At 45.5% G+C, this 24,004-nt stretch overlaps 1 protein-coding gene across 2 annotated transcripts in view; it reads left to right on the top strand.

The window, feature by feature from the left end:
* The first annotated feature begins 11,354 nt into the window (after positions 1–11,354).
* Positions 11,355–24,004, top strand: part of LOC142563804 (venom metalloproteinase antarease-like TserMP_B) — a 63,448-nt gene continuing 50,798 nt past the window's right edge. The window contains exons 1-3 of one of the 2 annotated variants that reach the window (XM_075674423.1): positions 11,355–11,501; positions 13,963–14,007; positions 20,286–20,416. In XM_075674423.1, the coding sequence (XP_075530538.1) occupies positions 11,456–11,501; positions 13,963–14,007; positions 20,286–20,416 (222 nt within the window). In that variant the 5' untranslated portion in view covers positions 11,355–11,455. The remainder of the gene's footprint in view (positions 11,502–13,962; positions 14,008–20,285; positions 20,417–24,004) is intronic. The other variant, XM_075674424.1, reaches the window with a different exon arrangement.

Raw genomic sequence — 24,004 nt, forward strand, 5'->3', positions numbered from 1 at the left:
AAAATTCGATGCGAGGTGTCTAAGCAGGAATATACCGGACAAGCAGAGACCCCTTTTCGTTTGTGGTTCAACAGACACCGCACGCATGTCTAAAGTCTCCAGAATTTACCATTCTCCAGGCGCGTTCGACTGCCGGATCACTCCTGTGAACGCGTGAGCGTCGAGCTCTTGCAGGGTTTCCAACGTACCCGTGCACGCGAGCAGAGAGCATCTTTTTTCATCCATAAATTTGGAAGGTACGCTAAAGGAATTAATGAGAGTCCGCGGCGGCTGACGTGCATCCGGGACATGCAGTGACAGTGTCAAGCGGGAATACATGTTCTCTACTCGAAAACTGAGACGCTGGCCACTAAATTATGGGGTTTTACGTGCCAAAACCACTTACTCATTATGAGGCACGCCGTAGTGGAGAACACCAGAAATTTTGACCCCCCTGGTGTTCTTTAACATGCACCTAAATCTAAGTATACGGGTGTTTTCGCATTCCGCCCCCATCGAAATGCGGCCGCCGTGGCCGGGATTCGATCCCGCGACCTCGTGTTCAGCAGCCTAACACCATAGCCACTGAGCAACCACGGCGGGTGAGACGCTGGCCACTGCGTGCTCTTTCCTCCGCGAGCGCTCACTCAAGGGAGCGAGCGGGAAACTAATAATACTTGTTTCCTCCACCCTGTCACTCAAGTAGTCATTCTGAGGGACTCATTGCCCCTTCTGCGAATCCACACAAACTGACGTTGTGTCAGTTGTCCACTAAAACCTCGGAACTTTGCCACACGCAGGCTCCTTAACTCGGCTCCTTAAAACTAAGCCCAGGGACGTACTCGCTTTGAGAAGTCCACGTATACATTCTTATTTCTTTTTCGCACTTCAGCTTGACCACAGGGTTGCCGGAATGGGCCGTGCCTTGTATATGTGTATTGTGACTCTGTGTTAATTTCCACAAGTTGCCGCGCTTCTGTCTTCCTTCCGGGCCCCTTCTCTATTGTGCCGCCGGCCACCATATTCAACTTGCCCTCTCTCCGGCTACAACGATGGCACCCCACTTATGTCTCCCTCCTCCTCTTCTTCCGCTCACTGGCCTTCTTGCCTTACATACATGGGATGCCGCCTTCCTTTTGTCCTGCATCGTGGCTATTAAGGCAGATGTAAATGTGCCAAAGCACCGAAAAAACGTCAATCACTCTCACAACTGTCGCTTCGGGTTTGATGCATCTGAGAAACGACCGGACACCCGGTCAAAACTGCTAACTTATATACTTGTTCTGTTTACCTTCTAGCATCGCTCAAGTTCTTTATATATATACATATATATATATATATATATATATATATATATATATATATATATATATATATATATATATATATATATATATATATATATATATATATATATATATATATTATGTCACAATAGCAAACATTAAGCCATCACGAAAACAGCTAATCTAGCCACATAGGTTGCGGAAACGGACAACTGAGCTTGGGAAGAAAAGATAAATGATAACATAGCCCATTTTGCCACAGCTTGCATGACAAAATATGACAGGCCTCATAACATAAGTAAACATTAGTTTCCGTTTTTCTCGAGAGGTATTCCATAATATAGCTGAGAAATGCCTTCCCATATATATTTTTTCTGTATCAGGCAGCATAGCGGCGCTCAGAGCTCACTACATAGTTCCTAGGGGAACAATGGAAGGTAAGTTTCTCTTAATAAAGCAACAATGTGCTAAGCCATTCACTACGGCATCAGCAAGCGGCATGGATTGATAGTGCTTTAGTTGTAGTCAAGGGACCAAAAATACTAAAATATCTAAAGGACTGAGCGCGATATACTGTTTCCTATATGATATCGCGGTATGTTACCTGTTAACGAGAGAAAGAAAGTAGATTAGTGAAGAATAGTGGACTTCCGTTGAAGCTTTGCGCGGTGCCAGCTTTGTCAAAACTTATCCTTCCTGCTTCCACCTGTTCTGTGAGTCAAGATTACTGCAGAATTTAAAATGTGCTAGCCCGCATGTCTTCCAAGACTCGGCATGTTTGTGGTCGAGATCAGAAGTGGGAATTTTCCTGACAATGATCTCTGTAAAACTTATCCGAAACACTGGAACGAGTGATGACGCACGGTAATTTTTAACAGGCAAGCTTCCGTGTTCTTTGTCAGCGGCGCTGCAGCGAGAAGTGAAAGCGTCGCAGTTCCCTTGATTATCTACTGGGTGCCTGTAACGTTAGAAATAACGGCGGTGAAAAAATTTTCAAAGGATCGCAAGGGAGACAAAACAGCCCGCTGTGTCAAAGAAAGCCTAAAGACAGGATTCACGCAGTGAATTAAGGCAGGCATAGATTCATGAGTATTCTCCCCAGGATGATGAGGCAAGTGATTGAGCGTAGGTCATAAACGTAATATATGTCGATTATTTATTGAAATTTGTGAGCAGCATGTTTATTTTAACGATAAAGTGGGTCGTCCTCTCCAGCGCTTTTGCTCGTAAGTGCCGCTCGTGCTTAGAGTTCGTGCCCTGCGCTAACGGTCAGTCCCAAACGCCGGTGACTAATAAACGCACCTGCAAGTAGTACAGGTTGCTTCGACCTACAACGTCAAACCTGGAACTTCGATCCTGTAGCCTACGCTCAACCGTGCCTGAAGACACATCCCAGCAAGCGCCTGCTCGGTGGGTCCTGTGCTCTGGTGTGCCTCGCTACAGGGGCCCTGCCATTTTCAACGATTCGGATGACACCAACGTCGAGGACTGGCTGACGACACATGAAAGGGTGGCGTTTGAAATTATGGCGTTTTTCCCTACCGTTACTAAACACGGTTAAGCTGTCCTAAATTGTAGAAATCTCACCCCAGTATTTGCACCTGCTCACCGAGCTGTTTCATTCGATAATACGCAATTTTAAAGGCAGTCGAGGGCGTTAATTTAGGCATTAACACTTTTATGAGGACTAAGATAGCCATGTTGCTAACATGAGCAATATGCACTGTACTGTACTTCTGCATTCATATTTGTGTGTGCTAGCTAAATAAAAAAAGGGGCAAGCTGTAAAGAAATTTCCTGTAGCCCTTAGAACTGTTTGCTAAAAGCGGTGAGAACTAACGTCATAATTTCCCAAAGATTTAATCTCCACACTTTGCGAACTCTTGCAAGTTTATTTGCCTCCTCGTAAACTCAACTACAAACGCCGCGACAAAACAGCTCTGGCTAAAGGATGACGATGGCACCGCTTGCAACGCCTTTAATCCTGCGCAGGTAACGGCTCCCCACATGTTTCACATGTAGTTACCTTCCAATTTACGACGAACAGTTCAATGCGAGAGAGACACATTGAAGGCATGCTTACGTAGCCTTTCAGTGAGATACTCATAATGGCGAAGCCTTTAGCGCAATTAAAAAAGACAGAAACTCTCGTCCCTGCCTTTTTGACATATACACAGGACAGCTTCCTGTGTCTCTGTCCTGTTGAATGGCGCTAAAGGCTTTGCCATTATGTGTAAACCGCACCAACCAGCACAAGAATCATCCTCATTAAGATACAAGCCGCAGCATCTGTAAGCTTGTCCCGCTCTTAACATTATATGCAATCCATACTTTAGTATGCTGCCGGTACTTGCACCCATGCACCACGCATGCACATGCGCATGCACCACCGTCGGCGGGAATGGCGTCGAATGGCCCCCGAGGCGCAGCGAGCGAGCAAGCCAGAGCCTTTCCGTCGGTGTCGAGTGTCGTGAGGTCAGTCGATGGTGGTCGATACACTAAGCGCAAGTCAAGTATTCCTCCGAAACTTGACACCAACGGAAGCCTCTAGGGGAGCAAGCTGATATGGGAAGTGCGTGCGTGCATGTTTTATTTTAACTATGCCGCACTTTTCTGCACTTGGCGTCCCGATGTAAAGGCGACAGCCCAATCAACATGGCATCACATGGTGTACGAAGCCTTCGTCTCACGCCTATGTGATTGTGCATGTGTGAGTGCGAAAACAAATTAGAAACGTGTTATCGTTGGGCTCCAGAAGTTCTCGTCACTTTAGCATTTCGTAGGACCTATTCGACCTTGCGCTGCCCTACGTAACGTTTCCCTATAGTTCACCCCACCACACCACTGCCGCATATTCCGTCTTCGACACGTTTTTTTTTTCTTTTTGGCAATAAACAAACGTTGTCACTGGACACCCTACTTCCCGCTGCTACAGCGCCACCCAGCGAGTATACGCACGTGATGTCATCGCTGGTGCTGATCGCGCCAGGCAGCTCGCCCACTCTCAGCTGTCGGCCTCACAAGCTAACCAGAACCACTTGCATGACAGCCGGCATTAAGACATATGCTTCTCACACGGCTTTTTCGCTCTCCTGTGTTGCGCGTTCCAACATGTAGGTTTGTCCCAGAAGCTGCTATTCCGGTACACGGGTCATCACCGCGGCGTGCGTCAGGTTATGGGCGTCACCTACGACATTGTTCCTGTCTCTCCGACTGCGCCATCTGCGATCATGCCCACTGACATAGTTCACGTGAGCAGGTTCAAAGCCTACCATCCTGGGTAACATGCTTCCCTAACATGTAACATGTACGACGGCGCGCCCCTCTGTCAAGCCAGTCATAGGCTTTTTGAGTGCACCCCTAACATGCCTGATGTTCAAATAAAGGTATTTGTGTTTGTATGTCTAGCTGCTCCGAGACGGTGCTTTCGCCGCCGGTGGTAAGGCTACGCTTCTACTGAAGTCGGAGGGAAAGACTCGTCGCTGGGAAAAGACAGCGAAGACGAGCGTGTCATTCTGCATGCGAGCTGTGCACCATTTTGTTGAGAGTCTTGCATCTCAATGTAAGCACACCATGTGCGCAATCAGGGACTCTGTTTTCATTATATAGCACTATCATTGTAGTCACGCCATCGCAGTGATACATTTTGCTGCGACACAGTCGTCGTCATTCATTATATTCCTCTCCTTGTGATCTTGTCGTAGTCGCCACGCTCTACTCGTTGTACCATTTTAGTCATCTGAACGTCGTCGTCGTACCGCCTTCAACTTTTCACTACCGTCATGCATGGTCAGGCCGGACAGGCCGCCATTGGAATATGAACCTGGCAACGTTTAACGCTAGAACGTTATCTAGTGAGGCGAATCTAGCAGTGCTATTGGAGGAATTAGAGGGAAGTAAATGGGATATAATAGGGCTCAGTGAAGTTAGGAGGCCGAAAGAAGCATATACAGTGCTAAATAGCGGGCACGTCCTGTGCTACCGGGGCTTAGCGGATAGAAGAGAACTAGGAGTCGGATTCCTGATTAATAAGAATATAGCTGGTAACATACAGGAATTCTATAGCATTAACGAGAGGGTGGCAGGTCTTGTTGTGAAACTTAATAAGAGGTACAAAATGAAGATTGTACAGGTCTACGCCCCTACATCCAGTCATGATGACCAGGAAGTCGAAAGCTTCTATGAAGACGTGGAATCGGCGGTGGGGAGAGTGAAAACTAAATACACTATACTAATGGGCGACTTTAATGCCAAGGTAGGCAAGAAGCAGGCTGGAGACAAGGCAGTGGGGGAATATGGCATAGGCACTAGGAATAGCAGGGGAGAGTTATTAGTAGAGTTTGCGGAAAAGAATAATATGAGGATAATGAATACCTTCTTCCGCAAGCGGGATAGCCGAAAGTGGACATGGAGGAGCCCGAACGGCGAGACTAGAAATGAAATAGACTTCATACTCTGCGCTAACCCTGGCATCATTCAAGATGTGGACGTGCTCGGCAAGGTGCGCTGCAGTGACCACAGGATGGTAAGAACTCGAATTAGCCTAGACCTGAGGAGGGAACGGAAGAAACTGGTACATAAGAAGCCGATCAATGAGTTAGCGGTAAGAGGGAAAATAGAGGAATTCCAGATCAAGCTACAGAACAGGTATTCAGCTTTAACTCAGGAAGAGGACCTTAGTGTTGAAGCAATGAACGACAATCTTGTGGGCATCATTAAGGAGTGTGCAATGGAAGTCGGTGGTAACTCCGTTAGGCAGGATACCAGCAAACTATCGCAGGAGACGAAAGATCTGATCAAGTAACGCCAATGTATGAAAGCATCTAACCCTACAGCTAGAATAGAACTGGCAGAACTTTCGAAGTTAATCAACAAGCGTAAGACAGCTGACATAAGGAAGTATAATATGGATAGAATAGAACATGCTCTCAGGAGCGGAGGAAGCCTAAAAACAGTGAAGAAGAAACTAGGAATTGGCAAGAATCAGATGTATGCGTTAAGAGACAAAGCCGGCAATATCATTACTAATATGGATGAGATAGTTCAAGTGGCTGAGGAGTTCTATAGAGATTTATACAGTACCAGTGGCACCCACGACGATAATGGAAGAGAAAATAGTCTAGAGGAATTCGAAATCCCGAAGGTCACGCCGGAAGAAGTAAAGAAAGCCTTAGGAGATATGCAAAGGGGGAAGGCAGCTGGGGAGGATCAGGTAACAGCAGATTTGTTGAAGGATGGTGGACAGATTGTTCTAGAGAAACTGGCCACCCTGTATACGCAATGCCTCATGACCTCGAGCGTACCGGAATCTTGGAAGAACGCTAACATAATCCTAATCCATAAGAAAGGGGACGCCAAAGACTTGAAAAATTATAGACCAATCAGCTTACTGTCCGTTGCCTACAAAGTATTTACTAAGGTAATTGCAAATAGAATCAGGAACACCTTAGACTTCTGTCAACCAAAGGACCAGGCAGGATTCCGTAAAGGCTACTCAACAATAGACCATATTCACACTATCAATCAAGTGATAGAGAAATGTGCAGAATATAACCAACCCTTATATATAGCTTTCATTGATTACGAGAAAGCGTTTGATTCAGTCGAAACCTCAGCAGTCATGGAGGCATTACGGAATCAGGGTGTAGATGAGCCATATGTAAAAATACTGGAAGATATCTATAGCGGCTCCACAGCCACCGTAGTCCTCCATAAAGCAAGCAACAAAATCCCAATAAAGAAAGGCGTCAGGCAGGGAGATACGATATCTCCAATGCTATTCACAGCGTGTTTACAGGAGGTATTCAGAGACCTGGATTGGGAAGAATTGGGGATAAAAGTTAATGGAGAATACCTTAGTAACTTGCGATTCGCTGATGATATTGCCTTGCTTAGCAACTCAGGGGACCAATTGCAATGCATGCTCACTGACCTGGAGAGGCAAAGCAGAAGAGTGGGTCTAAAAATTAATATGCAGAAAACTAAAGTAATGCTTAACAGTCTCGGGAGAGAACAGCAATTTACAATCGGCAGCGAGGCACTGGAAGTCGTAAGGGAATACATCTACTTAGGGCAGGTAGTGACGGCGGATCCGGATCATGAGACGGAAATAATCAGAAGAATAAGAATGGGCTGGAGTGCGTTTGGCAGGCATTCCCAAATCATGAACAGCAGGTTGCCGTTATCCCTCAAGAGAAAAGTATATAATAGCTGTGTCTTACCAGTACTCACCTACGGGGCAGAAACCTGGAGGCTTACGAAAAAGGTTCTACTCAAATTGAGGACGACACAACGAGCTATGGAAAGGAGAATGATAGGTGTAACGTTAAGGGATAAGAAAAGAGCAGATTGGGTGAGGGAACAAACGCCAGTTGATGACATCTTAGTTGAAATCAAGAAAAAGAAATGGGCATGGGCAGGACATGTAATGAGGAGGGAAGATAACCGATGGTCATTAAGGGTTACGGACTGGATCCCAAGGGAAGGGAAGCGTAGCAGGGGGCGGCAGAAAGTTAGGTGGGCGGATGAGATTAAGAAGTTTGCAGGGACGGCATGGCCACAATTAGTACATGACCGGGGTTGTTGGAGAAGTATGGGAGAGGCCTTTGCCCTGCAGTGGGCGTAACTAGGCTGATGATGATGATGATGATGATGCATGGTCATCATGCCGTCATGGCCATGCTATTGCTAGCATGCGAATGTCATAGCAATGTAGATCGATACGGAAAATAGTGTGTCACCTATGGCTGTGTAGAAGTGTCAAAATCACCATTGCAATTTATAATAAATGTGTCTTAAGCAAGACGATGTGTCGCTACGCAGTTCGAATCATAATTCCATTACCGTCGACAGTCATCGTCAGATGGATTCTGCGTTAACTTTTTGCGTTGCAGAGGTAGTAATATTTTTTATACTTCTTTATAAGAGCCACGTGCGGTAATTTACTTGATGCATTGGGAAATATGCACGACGTCAAGCTGGAAACTACTTGTTTGACTTTTTTTCTATTATAGGTATGCAAGGAAGGGGTTTGCGTAGAAGCGGAAGAAACACCCTTAATCAAATATGATAGCGTCGATGACTAACCTGCTAATGACCACCTGGCACTCTAATCGGATCTTCATCTTATTAACGATTGGTGCGCCGCATGGTTAATGACCCTTAACGTATCGAAATGGAAAGTCATTTCATTCAGCCGCAAACGTAACAGTTCTAACTATACATGCCATATTCATGATGTCTTACTGCCACACGTGCCCCATTACAAATACCTCGTTGTTAGCCTTTAATGAGATTTTTCATGGTCATTTCATATCACATCTATATGCGCCCTCGCTTCAAACTTTTTAGGGTACTTACGCCATAACCTCAAAATGTCCCTGCTAATACTCGCAAACTACCGTATCTTACGTTTGTTCGCCAACAACTTGAGCTTGGCTCCTCCATTTGGTCTCCCTACCATAGCAACATGATCACCAAATGATCATTAATCCACAATAGGGCAGCACGTTTCATCTCAAGAAACTGTAACTGGACTGCTGTGCCTTCTAGCTTTTCAATATAAGCTGCCGGGTAAACGCAGGAACCACTTCTCACACAGCTCTAGCACTCGCGTTGGATCAAGTGGGAGTGCTTTGTGTCGCCATGCGGACTCTGGTGTGCAGAAGAAAGAAAAACAGCACTCGGAAAACATTTGCAAGAACTGGGGGAGGTATTCCACAAGTGTCCACCTCTGGGACATGTCCATTTCGCCTGATGCTGCGGTTCTGATTGGCTGCGCTGGGGTAGCCGTCAGAAGGAGATATGCTCTTCCAGCGCATCAAAATTTCAGCAGCAGGTGAAATGGACATGTCAACTTGGTGGACGCTTGCAGAAGAGCCCCCCAGCTATGACATTAGCCTGCACGAGTTTTGAGTGGATTGGCTTGCGTAGGTGCTGCGTTACTATTCGTTCGAAAAGTTTCAGACTAGCGATTGAATCAATTTATCGCGAGAAATCGCTCTTACTTTTCATTAATATGGTCTATATACTGATTGAGAATCCTCTTTAAAGTCAGAAATAGGCGTGTGAATCAAGCAAGAAGCCGGTTTGGCTTTTGTGGCCTGCGCGTTAACAGTGGCTTTACAGCTGCACGTATTTATTCGTCGGCGCCGTAGCTTGACTCTTCACATACATCGTAAGGCCCGGGTTTTTATGCCACATGGCTGTCACGTTGGCGTCTACTACTCCGTGCCCTAGTGTGTGACCGAGATGTCGCCACGCCGTGCCTGTTGCAGTATTAGGTTTCCGTCGATGGATTAATATTTCTCCCCGCTGTTTTCAGACCCTCAATGTAACAAGATATCGCCAGTGTGTCAACTATAATTCTCACTTCACGTGTAGCAGACCAAATACCCAAGCTTTTCTTGCATTAAAACCTTGCCGCGTTTTTGCTCGTTAAACCGTACCTACCTCGTAATGCATGTAGTGTTTTAAAATTTGTGCCCCTACATGGAAAGCACTCCCTAGTTCAGACTTCTGAAGTCTATTTTATTTTGTCGAATAGAAAATAAAACCGCTCCCCAGCTGTTTTCGCAGAAGCAGAACTCCTTCATGTTAACTTAACTTGGTATCTTGCCTTCCAACACCGGAGCAGTGACGTCACAGAACAATCATGGCTGACTGCTCAGCACCTTATTCTTGGAGAAGAAATAGACATGTTTCTAAGGCGGAGAGTGAGGCTAGTTGGAATTTAGACAAGGGCTTGTTCTAATGCGTAAATGAAAAGTGTAGAATCAAAAGGACGACAAAAAAGTCAAGCGCTGACATGCTCCAGCGCTCTGCTGCTTCTGTAGTCCTTTTGTTTCTTCCCATCTTGATTTTCCTTACGCACTGGAAGATGTAATAGGCTTGTTTCAACAACAGATCAACTTTGCAGACGTCAAGAGCTACTTGTGTCCGTAGAAAGCCTTGTTAATTAATCTGTTTTGTTATTCACCCCATTGGCAGGGATGGACGCATTGCCACAGTTTCACAATAAACTTGTAACTGTCGGTCGAGAACTCAAGAACCGCCTCCACAATAACCACGCAGCGGTCCAGAAATATGTTAACGACATTATAAAGAAGGAAAGTACCAAGAAACTGCTTCTTAAGAGTACCTTAATTTTTAAAGGATTATTTATTTGCTATTCGTATTAGCTCAAGGCCAATATCTTGGTATTGCAATGCACTGTGCAAATTTTGTTGGTCCAGCAAAAAAAAAGCGCCGAATGCGTGCCACGACACAAATGCTCCATGCACCCAACCATTTAGCACTGTCATTATTGTGTTCACGTTCTGCTGTGGCTTGGAGTGTGCAAACTGAAGTTCTTTTAAATAAACCGCACGTATACGTCATCAGTCAAGGTGGACGAAAAATGCAACAGACAAGTTGACTCTCATGGCTTCATTCCGCGTGCAGAGATTGCTTGCCGCAGCACGTGTTAGCACGACAGGATACCATGCTTTTCTCTGGTCCCTGCAATGGGACAGCCGCATGTGTTTCCTCGATTCCTTTCTTGAGCAGTGACAAATTCTCGCACTTCTTTTGGGTTTCCGGCACCTACACCTAGAAAACATCACTATTATCTGGCGCTCTGCTCTACAATGACACTACATCACCTCATTAGCGACTCTGCTGCACCGCGCAGCTGGCCGCCGTGTTTCATTTGCCTGGTTTGCGCTATTTGGTCATTGCTAGTCTCCGCTGTACCGGCCTGAACTTCTCGATATCACATCGGCTTCTTGCGAAAGCTCTTTACGACTCGTAGGTCACATGTCGTAGCACCAACTTCTTTGCATCGACTTTCTCTGTCCGCACACAAAATAAATTCTCGGCCATTTTTAAACATTTGATGTGGCATTTCTCGTACCGAGAAAGGTCCTACTTTTGCATAATCAATCAATATCATGCTTCAAAGATGTCATGTCATTAGCTTGGAAAGCTGCTATATTCGATTTTTATTTAGAAAAGTATGTACGATGCGTCACACGCATTTCAATTAAGTGTATTTTAAATATATAGCCACAGCTGCGTTGCTCTTATCCGATAATCGTCGGCGAAGTTGTTCTCTGCGTTGGATTTATCGCACACGCTTTGCCTACAAAAACGAAATACCTGCGTCAGAGTGCGGGTCCAGAACCACTTATCTGTTTAAGAGATTGTCCAAGATGGAGAAGGCTCTTGTGAGGCTGCTTCGTTGGAGCGTCATTCTCGGTAACTCCTATGTACTCCTGAGCTATCAATTTAATCTTTTCCTGCTTTGCTTTATTTTGTGCTTGCCTAATTTGTCTTGTATCTTCAACCTGGTTGTCTGTAGACCGTTTTATTGGCGAGGAAGAACGTAACCTCGAACCAGTGCGCCGCACCGCTCGCCTCGTCGCATTGATATGTGCGGGATTCCGTTTTCTCCCAGCGGCAGCTTGGAAAGGTAGTGGTTTAATTGCCACTTAGTGCGATTCTAACGCATTCTGTGTGGGATTTCGGCGATGTCAGAAGACTCAAGGTTGACGGGCTACCACTAATCTGTATTCGACTGCAAAAATAACTTTGGGAAGCAAGCGTGAAGTGCATTGTCAGCTGCGGCTAGTTCGTGGACACCGCTGCTGCGATAGCAAAGCGTGCGCCTTGTACAGTGAATATTATAAACAGAAAGAACTTCATGCCATCGCGTGTATGTTCGGAGGGCTTTGTTCCCATTTAGTACTCGTCGACAAACTCGAAACTCAGCAGCCATAATCAAACTGGGATATGAAGGAAAGGTGCGTATTCGAGTCGGTCAACTATTGCGAATGGATGAAGTTAACTATTTCTTTATGCACGCACATTAATCTTTCTGTTCAAACGTGTTCTGAGATTATCATGCTTGGCAACCAACGTTGTGGTGGAGGTTGACCGCGGACGTCTTATGAAAACAGTACATGCCGACTAAGAGATGAAGGTGTGTTCTTTTCCATTTTGTGACCGAAGCCACGCCTACCGTGTGCCGGCCGGCAATAAGAATAATATTCGGGGTTTTACGTGCCAAAACCACTTTCTGATTATGAGGCACGCCGTAGTGGGGGACTCCGGAAATTTTGACCACCTGGGGTTCTTTAACGTGCACCTAAATCTAAGCACACGGGTGTTTTCGCATTTCGCCCCCATCGAAATGCGGCCGCCGTGGCCGGGATTCGATCCCGCGACCTCGTGCTCAGCAGCCCAACACCATAGCCACTGAGCAACCACGGCGGGTCCGGCCGGCAATAGTTCACATGGGATCTCCCATGCTTCCGAATCTCGCCGGCAAGCTGTTAACGCCGCTGATCGCGCGCTGCGTTACCGCAGATAATTATGTAGCTGTTGCAAAGAGTAGCTCATTTTTTAGCTCTCTGGAGTATGCGAGGTGTCCTTGCAAGCCCAGGCACCATTTGAGACCTCAGAGCGCACATAATCTTTCGACGCGTCCCGTGAGTCTGGTTCATTGTGGCCTATTCGCGGCCACTGTCATAAGTTCATTTCATCCGGGTTAACAGTGCTTTTGATCGAGTGTTTTACAGTTTTTGATTTTGTGAAGCTTGATGCCCGGGTGCCACATAAATAATGTTCATAAAATTGTACCGCGAAAATTTCAGGAGCACGAGAGCTGTCAAAACGTGTTTCCACGGAGCTTCGCAGTTATCTGGATTGGGATGTACGCGGGTGCGGTACACCGCATGACACATGGAGACACCGCTGATTGTTGTCGCCTCAGTGATACCTTTATAGAGTTCAAGGCTAGACATACAATAATGACGCGTTACATTTTGCGTTTCGCATCGATAATGTTCAGGCTCGACTCGCCTCCTATTTTCATCGTGGGCAGAACTACGGGAGCGCCTCAACGCCCGTCGCCGTTCGATATTTCGGTTATATCGAAGCTTAAATGCTTAGAGAAGACGCTCTAAGACGTTTCCCAATCCCAACAACTTGTTGACACCTCTCGGGAAAGCGCGAAAACATGCCACTCGTCGTCAACAGCACGCCCGCCGTGCGCCCTCCAGCGCGATCCAGAGGAAGGAAAGGAGCTAATAAATGTGTATTGAGATAAGCAGAGGAGAACTCTTTTGTAATTGAATTTACGATCACTGTTGCACAAGAAAACAAATATTTTCATTCTCATATCGTGCCGCAGAATTTTTTAGCAGCACTTGTGAAGGAAGCGGAGCGAAGCGTTGATCTTCACCCATCACGTCATTTAACAGCGACTTCTTTTTTGAAAAAGTCAGTCAAGGCAAACTGTTTCCCTTGAAACAATTGAACGCAGAAGGCACACGGTTGCTAAAGACAGCAAACGTTAAAAGCACAGCGTCATGTATCGCTTTGGGGCCCATGAGTCACTCGGTACGTTTTATTAATTGATTGATTCGTGGATTGAGCAGTTCAGTTACACAAAAGCTGAAGGGGAAGGGGAGAATAAAAACGCCGTGCCTGCCTGACGTAAGTCCCCGCCCCCACAAGCAGTTCAGACAGGAGTTGTTTATAATCCTATTATCACCTTATCTAACATAAGGAAGCTGTTATACTCGGCCACTGAAAAACACATACGTGTTTAAACAGAAAGATAAAACTGCTACCTGTGTAATGAATCAAAGCACAATAGTCGCTTTTTAAATCACGCTTGGTTATTCCAAATGCACGATTCCCTGAACTTTTCCAGCGTTTTGTTCAGCCAGTCAAAAATCACAGAATCCAGGAAGTAATGGTGAGTATTGTTAGTAGCCTGTCATACGTTTAAGCAGTCAACACAAAATACTTTAGCTCGGAAAACGTACCGTACTTATTATCTTAAATAACGCAAGCTTCTTGCCACTAGTGTAACGCAGCGGCGTCGAAGTTACCTTACCATGAGTCAACAGTCACGAGGCAGCAGGTCTAGCAAACACTATTTTGAAAAAAGCCAATTTGTCGCTTGACAGATTTAAAGACATCATAGATATGCACACAGGACTACAGGTACTGCGCCTCTGAGTCAGAAAACCCGCAAGGCATTCAATGCGTAATTACAGTTCGCAGTCATACGCCTTTATTTGTTTGTTTTTTAAGAAAATTTGGACATCATGGTACATACCCATGCGGAACTATTGCAATAATCTCCATAGCCACCTGAGGCGAGCAAGATGACCTGCTTGAAATCTTAGTATTTACAACGTCATATTATACGACTTTCATAAGGGGAAGCTTTAGCTCGGGCCCATCTACGACGCGGCCTATTCAAATACACGTAAAACGCAAAAACGTTTTTCTCAGATAATCGCTAGACCGATCCAAGTGCAATTTGCTGCATTTAAGAGAAAAAGTTAAATTCTAGTGATTGTTGCAAGCGGAATTTCGATTAAGGGCCTAAATTTTGCTTCATGGTTTTTCAAAAATTGGGAAGTTCGAAAAAAATACAAGCACGAAGCTTACAAATAGCTCTGCATCAAAAACATATCGCGGTTCTGTAAACGGCAACCGTTAGATCATCGAAAGCGGACAAATTCGATAAGTCATTTTATATCTTACGTCAATTTGTTACGTTTTGCACAAGGGTGCTGCAAAAGCTGTATTTATATATTACTAAATTTTTTGATATTCATTTGTAACATATCAATTTCGTCTGCTTTAGATGTACTATTAGATGCAATTCACTGAATTGTGGCACCGTTTTTCATTACTAAGTTACAGAGTTGTAAACCTAACAGTTTCGTTTCCTGAAAATTTCATTTTTGCCAAGTTTCAATAACAAATGACGACCTAAATCAAAAATTCGAAACCAACAGTAACTAGATTTTAAGTTTTTCTTCCCAATTCCACAAACCTCGCCAAACTTGGTGCAGTGGTTGCCGAGAAAAACTAATTCTCATTTTACATGTATTTAGATAGGAACACCCGAGCTAAAACTTCATCTTAAGCTCAACTGGGGCAGAATCAATGCCAATCTTGGTGGCGAGGGGGCTAATGTGACTTGTGAGAAGTGCTTGCAGAGTACGCCGTGAACATGAGCGAAACGAATTTGTAAATCGTGCGGTTTTCTGTGTGGTTTGGTTTCTCTGTATTGAGAAAATACGCCAATTAGTTCGTGTGCTGCATATCAATGCAAATGCTCATCATTTCCGTCCAAGGTGATCAGCTCAAGCAAAGAGCTGTGCATAGAATGGCCCATGTATCTTAATCAGCGGAGTACTACAAAGGTTTCAGTACTAGCTAAACTACCACTTCATGAATCAATTTACCCGCGTAGAGAGACGAATTAAATAACAGCCCAAAAGCAGTGCAAAGTAGCGATTAAGGGAAGACAAATGTTTATCATGCCTTTGTATATATTCGTTCCTTTTTCCAATGTTTTCACCCATCCAAATGGTCTCAATTGTATGAAGCCTAGATTGCGTTCTGGCAGCCCTCGCCTTTCTACTTTTCTTCCTTCTCCGTTCCCCTTTCGTCATGTCATACCGAAGGTCTTTACATACTCGCCGTTTCTACAGTCATCCCACCTAGGTTGGCACTGAAGAACATTCCCTGAAATCGTCAACTGTTCTCAAAGCTCCTTTGTAGTGAACAGGATTAACAATTCGTTGTTGCAAAGTTGACTTCCGTGAATGTATCCAAGAAAGGTGCTGTCGATTCCTGCATGCCATTCTGAAATATCTCCAGTGCTCCTGGCTCAGCACCAAGAGGACGATTTTGGTGTCACTTGAAACACATTATTCACCGTTGGGTGGTAATTTTTGCGTGGTTCGGCTGAGTTGGCTTGGGATGTTGCTTGCAGGACCCAAGGTAATGTAAACTGGGAGCCTTGTGCCTATTCCGAAGGCTATATATAGAGGAGAGGGGGGCAGCACCCTAGTACCATTTTGTGTGAGTTATGATATGCGGCTGGTGCTTCAAGGGCGCACTCCCACCCCCTCTTCTAATCGGGCTAAATAGCGATGAAATGCTTTATGCACCAAAGTACTCGTTCTGCCAATGGATTCGCCTCCGAGTGGTATGGAGCTGAAAATTGCAGCGTTAAGTCATTTTCATTCACCTACTCTGCGAGTCGCTTGCTGGTAAATATGGCCAAAACATTGTTTTCAGACGATCGTCTCTTCAGCAATTCAGTGACAGTAGTGACATTGTCTTTCTTGTGTTTTACCAAAGCAGTTTTTGGTGGATCCATGAATAGCAATGAAGAATGTCAAGGCATTTTAATGCCCTCCTTTTTCTTTGTCAGTTCAGCAAAATTAAACTACATAACTTCAAATAAAAATTACGATATTTCTTTTTTCGATACGGCCATGCTGTTTCCACAGGGTCTATAGTCTGTCTTTATTTACCTGGCACTTGTGGAGCCCCCATTCGGATATACTGTCTAAAGTTTTGCTTCTTGTGATCCCACGTAAACCTTTCGGCGTCCTCCAATAGATTTTCCAAAAACTAGCATATCGGCCACATTCTAAGTTGTAGTGATAAAGTTGCATTACGTTGGGTAGGCTTCACTATGCTGCACGAAGCTATCCGTAACAAAGCTGCAATATTCAGCGGCTTGCCAAAATCTGAGATAGCACACCGAAGTATGTTGGTTTATTTATTTATTTATTTATTTATTTATTTATTACAATCTAAATTCAACAGGACATGCTAACAATAGTACTATGCCTATATATTTTTAATCTTAATGCTAATTCTGTATAAAGAAGTTTCTATCCTGGCCAATGGGAGACAAACGCGAGTTATTCAATATCCGCTATCCACTGTACAAGCATCGCCGCTCGATAAAAAAAGTTGGCTGCGGCTTAGCTTAGCTAACCCTGGATATGCAAAGCGAAAACTTGGTTTAGCCTGTTTAATTCTTGGTTTCACTTGGTTAACCTTCGTTTTAGTTATAATTATTACACATAAGTATACAAACATTGTTATAATACAGGTATGACGGCTGTGCCTAGGTTGGTGGCTACACACGACTGTGATTAGGCTTGGGTAGACACACATCGTTCGACGGTGCGATGCCTGTTGTGCCACAGGGAAAGCGTAAGTGCTAGACATGCAAACAAATGCCGCGGACATGCGCAGCGTCTAAGCACAAACGGGCAGGGCGTGAGCTTGGTCGCTACACGGATCTCGACGGTGCGAAGCCCGTTGCATTCCGGACCCTCTCCAGTGGAACAGCTCGCCGGGCGATAACCGCGGGGTGGTCAGACGCCACTTGGAGACAACGGCTCAAGGCCTCCCGCACCCGTGCAACGCTCAGAGAAGACGGCCCGGCCTCGCTCTCACCCATGGCCAAGCTCACACAGACGAGGCGAGCGCGGCACTCCTCTTAGCTAGGCGCGTGGCGAGGCGAGTCACGTGGTCAGGCGGCGACCCGGCTGCAGAGAACGCATGCGCTAAGCCCACAACGGCTGGCGCACGCGGCGGCGCAGGAGCTCGGCGCGGCGAGTTACGTGATGCGTTGCCAAGGCTACGGCGCAGCTACGGTTGAATGAAGGTCAAATGTGCGGCGACGGCGAAACTCGGCTCGACGAGGTTAGTAAAGCGTACGCTTTGCCGCATCGAAAATGGCGTCATCCGATGCGGCGCCACCAGTCGAGGACTGTTGTATGAGGTTGGCATAAAAAAAGCGCCAGGTACCCGCTTGGAACTGCTTGGAACTCTGTCGTCCGCGGAAGCCGACGCGTCTCATCCTCGACAGATAGCGCCGTTCGGGTCAGCCAAGAGCCGCGAATGCAGCTACAGCTGCCACGTTCGCTCTCATTGCAGCCTGCCTGATACAGCAGGCCGCAACGTTTCTTTAGTGGTATGAGCGTCGAGTGACATTCTCGTTTCTTGCACAACACTTCTGGTTCACCTCCTGAGACGCTGGTAAAGGAATTCAAAATAAATAAGAAAGAAAATAGACTAATCTAAAAAGCTAATCGCAAATAGAATCAGGAACACCTTAGACTTCTGTAAACCAAAGGATCAGTCTTGATTTCACAAAGGCTACACAACAATAAACCATATTCACACTATCAACCATGTGACAGAGAAATGTCCGTAATATAACCGACCCTTATATATTACTTTCATTGATTACGAGATAGGGTTTGATTAAGTCGAAACCTCAGCAGTCATGCAGGCATTGCGGAACCTGGGTGTAGACGAGCCGTATGTAAAAGTACTGAAAGATAATTATAGCGGCTCCAGAGCCACCGTAGTCCTCCATAAAGAAAGTGTTACGATGCTTGACGGCAGAGGCAACGGTCCTCCCGTAGTGAACGAGAAAGTCGTGCCAGCCGAAGAACGCCGGGTTTATTCACGCTCGGAAATATAAACCAAAGGCAACGGAAGAGGGAAGGTGTGATAGAGTGCGCACATGCGCACTGAAGGAAATAGCTTGCTTGTCAAGCTCATGGGTTACCGAAGAAAGCAATAAAATCCCAATAAAAAGGGCGTCAAGCAGGGAGATACGATCTCTCCAATGCTATTCACAGTGTGTTTACAGGAGGTATTCAGAGACCTGGATTGGGAAGAGTTCGGGATAAGAGTCAATGAAGAATACCCTAGTAACTTGCAATTCGCTGATGATATTGCCTTGCTTAGTAACTCAGGGCACCAATTGCAATGCATGCTCACTGACCTGGAGACGCAAAGCAGAAGCGTGGGTCTAAAAATTGATCTGCAGAAAACTAAAGCAATGGTTAACAGTCTCGGAAGAGAACAGCAGTTTGCGATAGGTAGCGAGGCACTGGAAGTGGTAAGGGTATACATCTACTCAGGGCAGGTAGTGACTGCTGATCCGGATCATGAGACTGAAATAATCAAAAGAATAAGAATGGGCTGGGCTGCGTTTGGCAGGCATTCTCAGATAATGGACAACCAGGTTGCCATTATAATAATAATAATAATATTTAGGGTTTTACGTGCCAAAACCACTTTCTGATTATGAGGCACGCCGTAGTGGAAGACTCCGGAAATTTTGACCACCTGGGGTTCTTTAACGTGCACCTAAATCTTAGCACACGGGTGTTTTCGCATTTCGCCCCCATCGAAATGCGGCCGCCGTGGCCGGGATTCGATCCCGCGACCTCGTGCTCAGCAGCCCAACACCATAGCCACTGAGCAACCACGGCGGGTGGGTTGCCATTATCCCTCAAGAGAAAAGTGTATAACAGCTGTGTCTTACCAGTACTCACGCACGGGGCAGAAACCTGGAGGCTTAAGAAAAGGGTTCTGCTTAAATTGAGGACGACGCAACCAGCTATGGAAAGAAGAATGATGTGTATAACGTTAAGGGACAAGAAAAGGGCAGATTAGGTGAGGGAACAAACGCGAGTTAATGACATCTTAGTTGAAATCAAGAAAACGAAATGGGGGGCATGGGCAGGACATGTAATGAAGAAGCAAGATAACCGATGGTCATTAAGGGCGACGGATTGGATCCCAAGACAAGGGAATCGTAGCAAGGGGCGGCAGAAAGTTAGGTGGGCGGATGATATTAAGAAGTTTGCCGCGACAACATGGCCACAATTAGTACATGACCGGGGTAGTTGGAGAAGTATAGGAGAGGCCTTCGCCCTGCAGTGGGCGTAGTAGCCAGGCTGATGATGATGATGATGATGATGATGATGATGATGATGATGATGATGATGATCTGATCACGCTTCGCACTAGGAGGGGGCCTTGTAGCGGCGCGACTATCGCCTCCAAAGAAGGAGAAGATGGCCTCTCATGCAGGTAGCGCGAGAATAAAACACGCTAGCGCGCTCGACCTAAGCGACCATGGTGTCGGCCGGTGCCGAGACTCCACTTACCATGGCTAGCCGGCCTAAACAAACCTTGTCTAGGGCGGTCACCTATTCGCGACGCCTCCCGCAGTGCCGTAAGAGCTGTGAGGTCATACGATAATTGTGACCGACTAATCGCGGACTGGTTTTAGTCTTAAGGGAGTAGGCTTCTTCATTGTGATATGAACTGTTGCGCATTCTAAGCGTTGTCAATGCGAGTAAAATACCGATTCTTCTTTCCTAATTGTGTTTTCCATAGCCCTGCTCAAACGGACAGACACACTACCTAATTTCAAGGTAGGCCTGTATGTCATTGTTGACGAAACACTCAAGACACGCCTCAAGAGTGACAAAGCGGTCAAGAATCATGTTGAAGACTTTACAAGAAATGTAAGTACAAAGAACATTTTACTTATTGATACAGTTAACTGCGTCTACCGATTACGTGCAATTACGTCAACCTTATCTCGTTCCGCATCGACGCTTAGCTCATTTTTTTAATGCGAATGCCACTGTTTGCCCACTCCAGCAATTGTGAGCATATTATATATATATATATATATATATATATATATATATATATATATATATTGGGTATGTGCATGTGTGTATAATAGCCGCTTACACCGATTCAATATTATAAGCTTGGGCGACTGCAGCTGCTCTTGGTCATAATGCTGCCGTGGTCACTCCGTCTTCCTCGTTCTAGCCTTGTAATGTGACTGTCGTTGTGTGGTCGTCGCTGCGCCTCCTACGCTGACCCAGCGGCCAAAGTTGCTTATATGTTGGCCAACTAAGCATGTACTCGTGGTCGTGATGCCCTCGCAGTTGATCCCTTTTTTGTCATTGAGGTAGAAATAAGGGAAGGCCCCCGAGAACGGCTAAACATTCCTTTTCTGTAGCAGAGCAGTTTAACTCGGTCTTGGTGAGTGTGCAGCTGGCAGATGCAATGATATATTCATTAGGACCATGTTCTCGTTGTGGCAGGACCACTGTAAGACCGACGTCACTGGCATTTGCATGGGGTTCAGTTGGGGCAACGGGAAAAAAATTTTACCGAAAGGAAAGAGAGGTCCACAGATGGAATACGGTCAAGAATGGGTCATCACAGGCTTCCCTTCACGTGTAGGAGGTGTCTCCAAAAAACTTGAGCTGTGGTGGAAAAACAAAATTTATTTATTTATTATTTATTTATTTATTTATTTATTTACTTATTTATTTATTTATTCATTTATTACCCTCAAGACCAAAGGCATTAAAGAGGGGAGTGTGTTACTGCAAATAAAAGAAACAAATATAAGCAGTTAGAACGTTTAAGTACAAAGGCTTCTGATTATACAGTTTTAGCTAGGGTTAACAACGTCATGATAAATTGGTAGCAAACTAAGATAGTGACGCGGTAAATACAAAAGTACTTAGGTTACATCCATACAGTAAACAACAAGAACAAAAAATGCTTCAATTACACAATATTAGCTAGAACTGCTCGAAACCTTCGGTTATCGTAAATGGATACGACTTTACCAGGAAGTAGGTTCCATTCCGTGGATGGACCGCAGAAAAAGTGACTGCAGTAGTTTTAGTGTGACATGATTCAAGACCAACTTTAGAAGGGTGATCGATTCGAGGCGATACGTATTTTGGCTGAAAAATGATATCGTTGCGGAGTAGTGAATGATGGTACAATTTATGAAAAAGGGCTAAACGAGCAATTTTACGAGGAGAAAGTGTGTTAAGTGCAAGGTAGGTTTTCATGGCAGACGCACTTGCAGTTCTGTTGCAATTACGTAAGATGAAACGAACTGAAACAACTTTAGAGCCAGATTTACAATACTGGTTGCGTTGAACGGGGACGGATGAGGAGCGAGGGGAAAGTAGATATCACCAAGCGACTGAGACAAGTGTGCCCGTTATTTCCGCTGCTGTTTATGACGTACGTGGTACGGATGGCAAGGATACTGGAAGGAATCAAAATCAGGTTTAATTTCTCATACATACACGCAGGCACAATAGTAGAGCAGCAGCTTCCAGGTTTCTTTTATGCGGAAGACATTGTGTTGCTTGCTAACAAGCAAAATTTTGCGTTAGAAATCAGCTTTTATTGTATTCAATGAAGACAGTAAACAGACAATGTCAATACAGTGCCGGGAAATACCTCGGGTAAAATGATACAAATACCTTGCTGTATGGATAATCAAAGGCAATGGATATATGGAAACACAGGCAAAAGCAATAGCTAAGGGGAAGAGAAATGCGCCCATACAGAAACAGCGCTGTGGCGATACAACAGGTACGAGGTGCTCTGGGGTATGTGGAAATGTGTAATTGTTCCAGTGCTTACATGTGGAAAGGCGGTTGTTTGCTTGGAGTCTGGGGTACAATTGGGCCTGAATCAATGGCAACCAAAGGTCAGACGTCTCACATTGGGTGCTCATTCGAATACTACAAATGAAGCTGTGCATGCTTATGTGGCCTGGACGAGTTTTGAAGTGAGGGAAGCCCAGGGTAAAACTTATTTTGAAGAGCGACTGAGGAATACGAAAGAATGTAAAGGCTTGCGAGACTGTTCAAATATTTTTACAGGAAAAACATTGACTCACAATGGAGGAAAAGAGCTAGGAAGCTTACCAGCAAGTATGCGACCGGTATAGTAAGCCACCTGGTAACAAAGAACATCAAATGCATAGTCAGCGAGGCTGGGGCAATTTAATGGGTGGTGGTTATGAAAAAGAAATTTGCTATGAGTAACAACCTAAGAGGGAAAAAACGAAATCAGGAAAGACAATTTATGATAACTCATGGGGAAGCTCTTTACAGTTCGAAGCGAGATCATGATGCCTTAGAACGCGTACTTGTAGAGCGAGGTACAGCAAGGAAAAAGAAGCGTGAGCTGACTTCGATACAACTAGCGAAACGATGGAAAATGTTATAAATATGAAGATATATACCCAGTTCTCAGTCTTGGCTCCTCTGGCCTCCCTGAAGCCCATGGGTTCAGGGATTGCAGGGGAAAGTAAACATGTCCGCATTAAAGATTACTAAGAGGGAATTGGAGGTTTGGCGGCAGGAAAGTAGGGAGATCACAAACAACGGAGGTGCTCGAAAAGAAATTTTCTAGTAGTGGTTCAGAAAGTTTGATGCTGGGAATTTTTTTGTGTTTCTTTAAGGATACGTACGACATTAGGAAAGCTAAGAACAATACCTTGGAGGGCATTTTCCAGCTGCAGTTTGAGGTCTGTTTTACTAGGAGCGTCGCAGCCCTCTCGATTCCTTGCAACAACATAAAAAACGAAACACCAGGAAGCTCATCTTCGTGCACAGCGTTCGCCACCTGCGTTTCCAGGAGAACATGACAGTCACATAGGCTGCAGTTGCCGGGAAGTGCGACACGCAATCAGGGATCTTTGAATGCTCTTGCATTCCACTCTTAAAGGCGAATCTTAAGCGTCGTCCAAATTTCTGCGTCGAGACTGCAAGGTAAGGACCGCGCGCGCTGATGACAGTGTAATCAACGGGAAATGCAGAGCTGCCGCAGAGCTAAAACCTGGTCACTTTCCGGGAGCACTTGACGCGGCTCGTGGGAGCAGAACCGTTGTTGCGTACGTTGACGCGTAGAATCTTGGCTTCAGTTAGCGAGCGAGTAATGGACTCCTGCTGGTTCAAGTAGGCCTCACAACGAACACCCGAAGAGAGTCGTATGGTTGCGGTCACGGAGACGGAGCATCACGATGCAGAACAGGAGGAAGCATGGCTACCGTGCTGTAATACTTGTCCTGCGGGGAAGTGCTGTCATGCAGACAGAAAAGCTTCTCCAGTTGAGAAGCCAAATGGTAGGGCTTCCAGGCCAGAACTCGGGGAACTGCCATGGCTCCAGGATGTAGTGCACCATGGTTTCTTCATTTCAGGCCACCAATTTCTGGAAGAGCAATTCTTAAGAATGTAGGTGATCTTGTAGGCCTTCAGCGTCGTTGCAGCGAC

Source organism: Dermacentor variabilis, chromosome 11, assembly GCF_050947875.1.
Source record: "Dermacentor variabilis isolate Ectoservices chromosome 11, ASM5094787v1, whole genome shotgun sequence".
In the NCBI taxonomy this organism is placed as follows: domain Eukaryota; kingdom Metazoa; phylum Arthropoda; class Arachnida; order Ixodida; family Ixodidae; genus Dermacentor; species Dermacentor variabilis.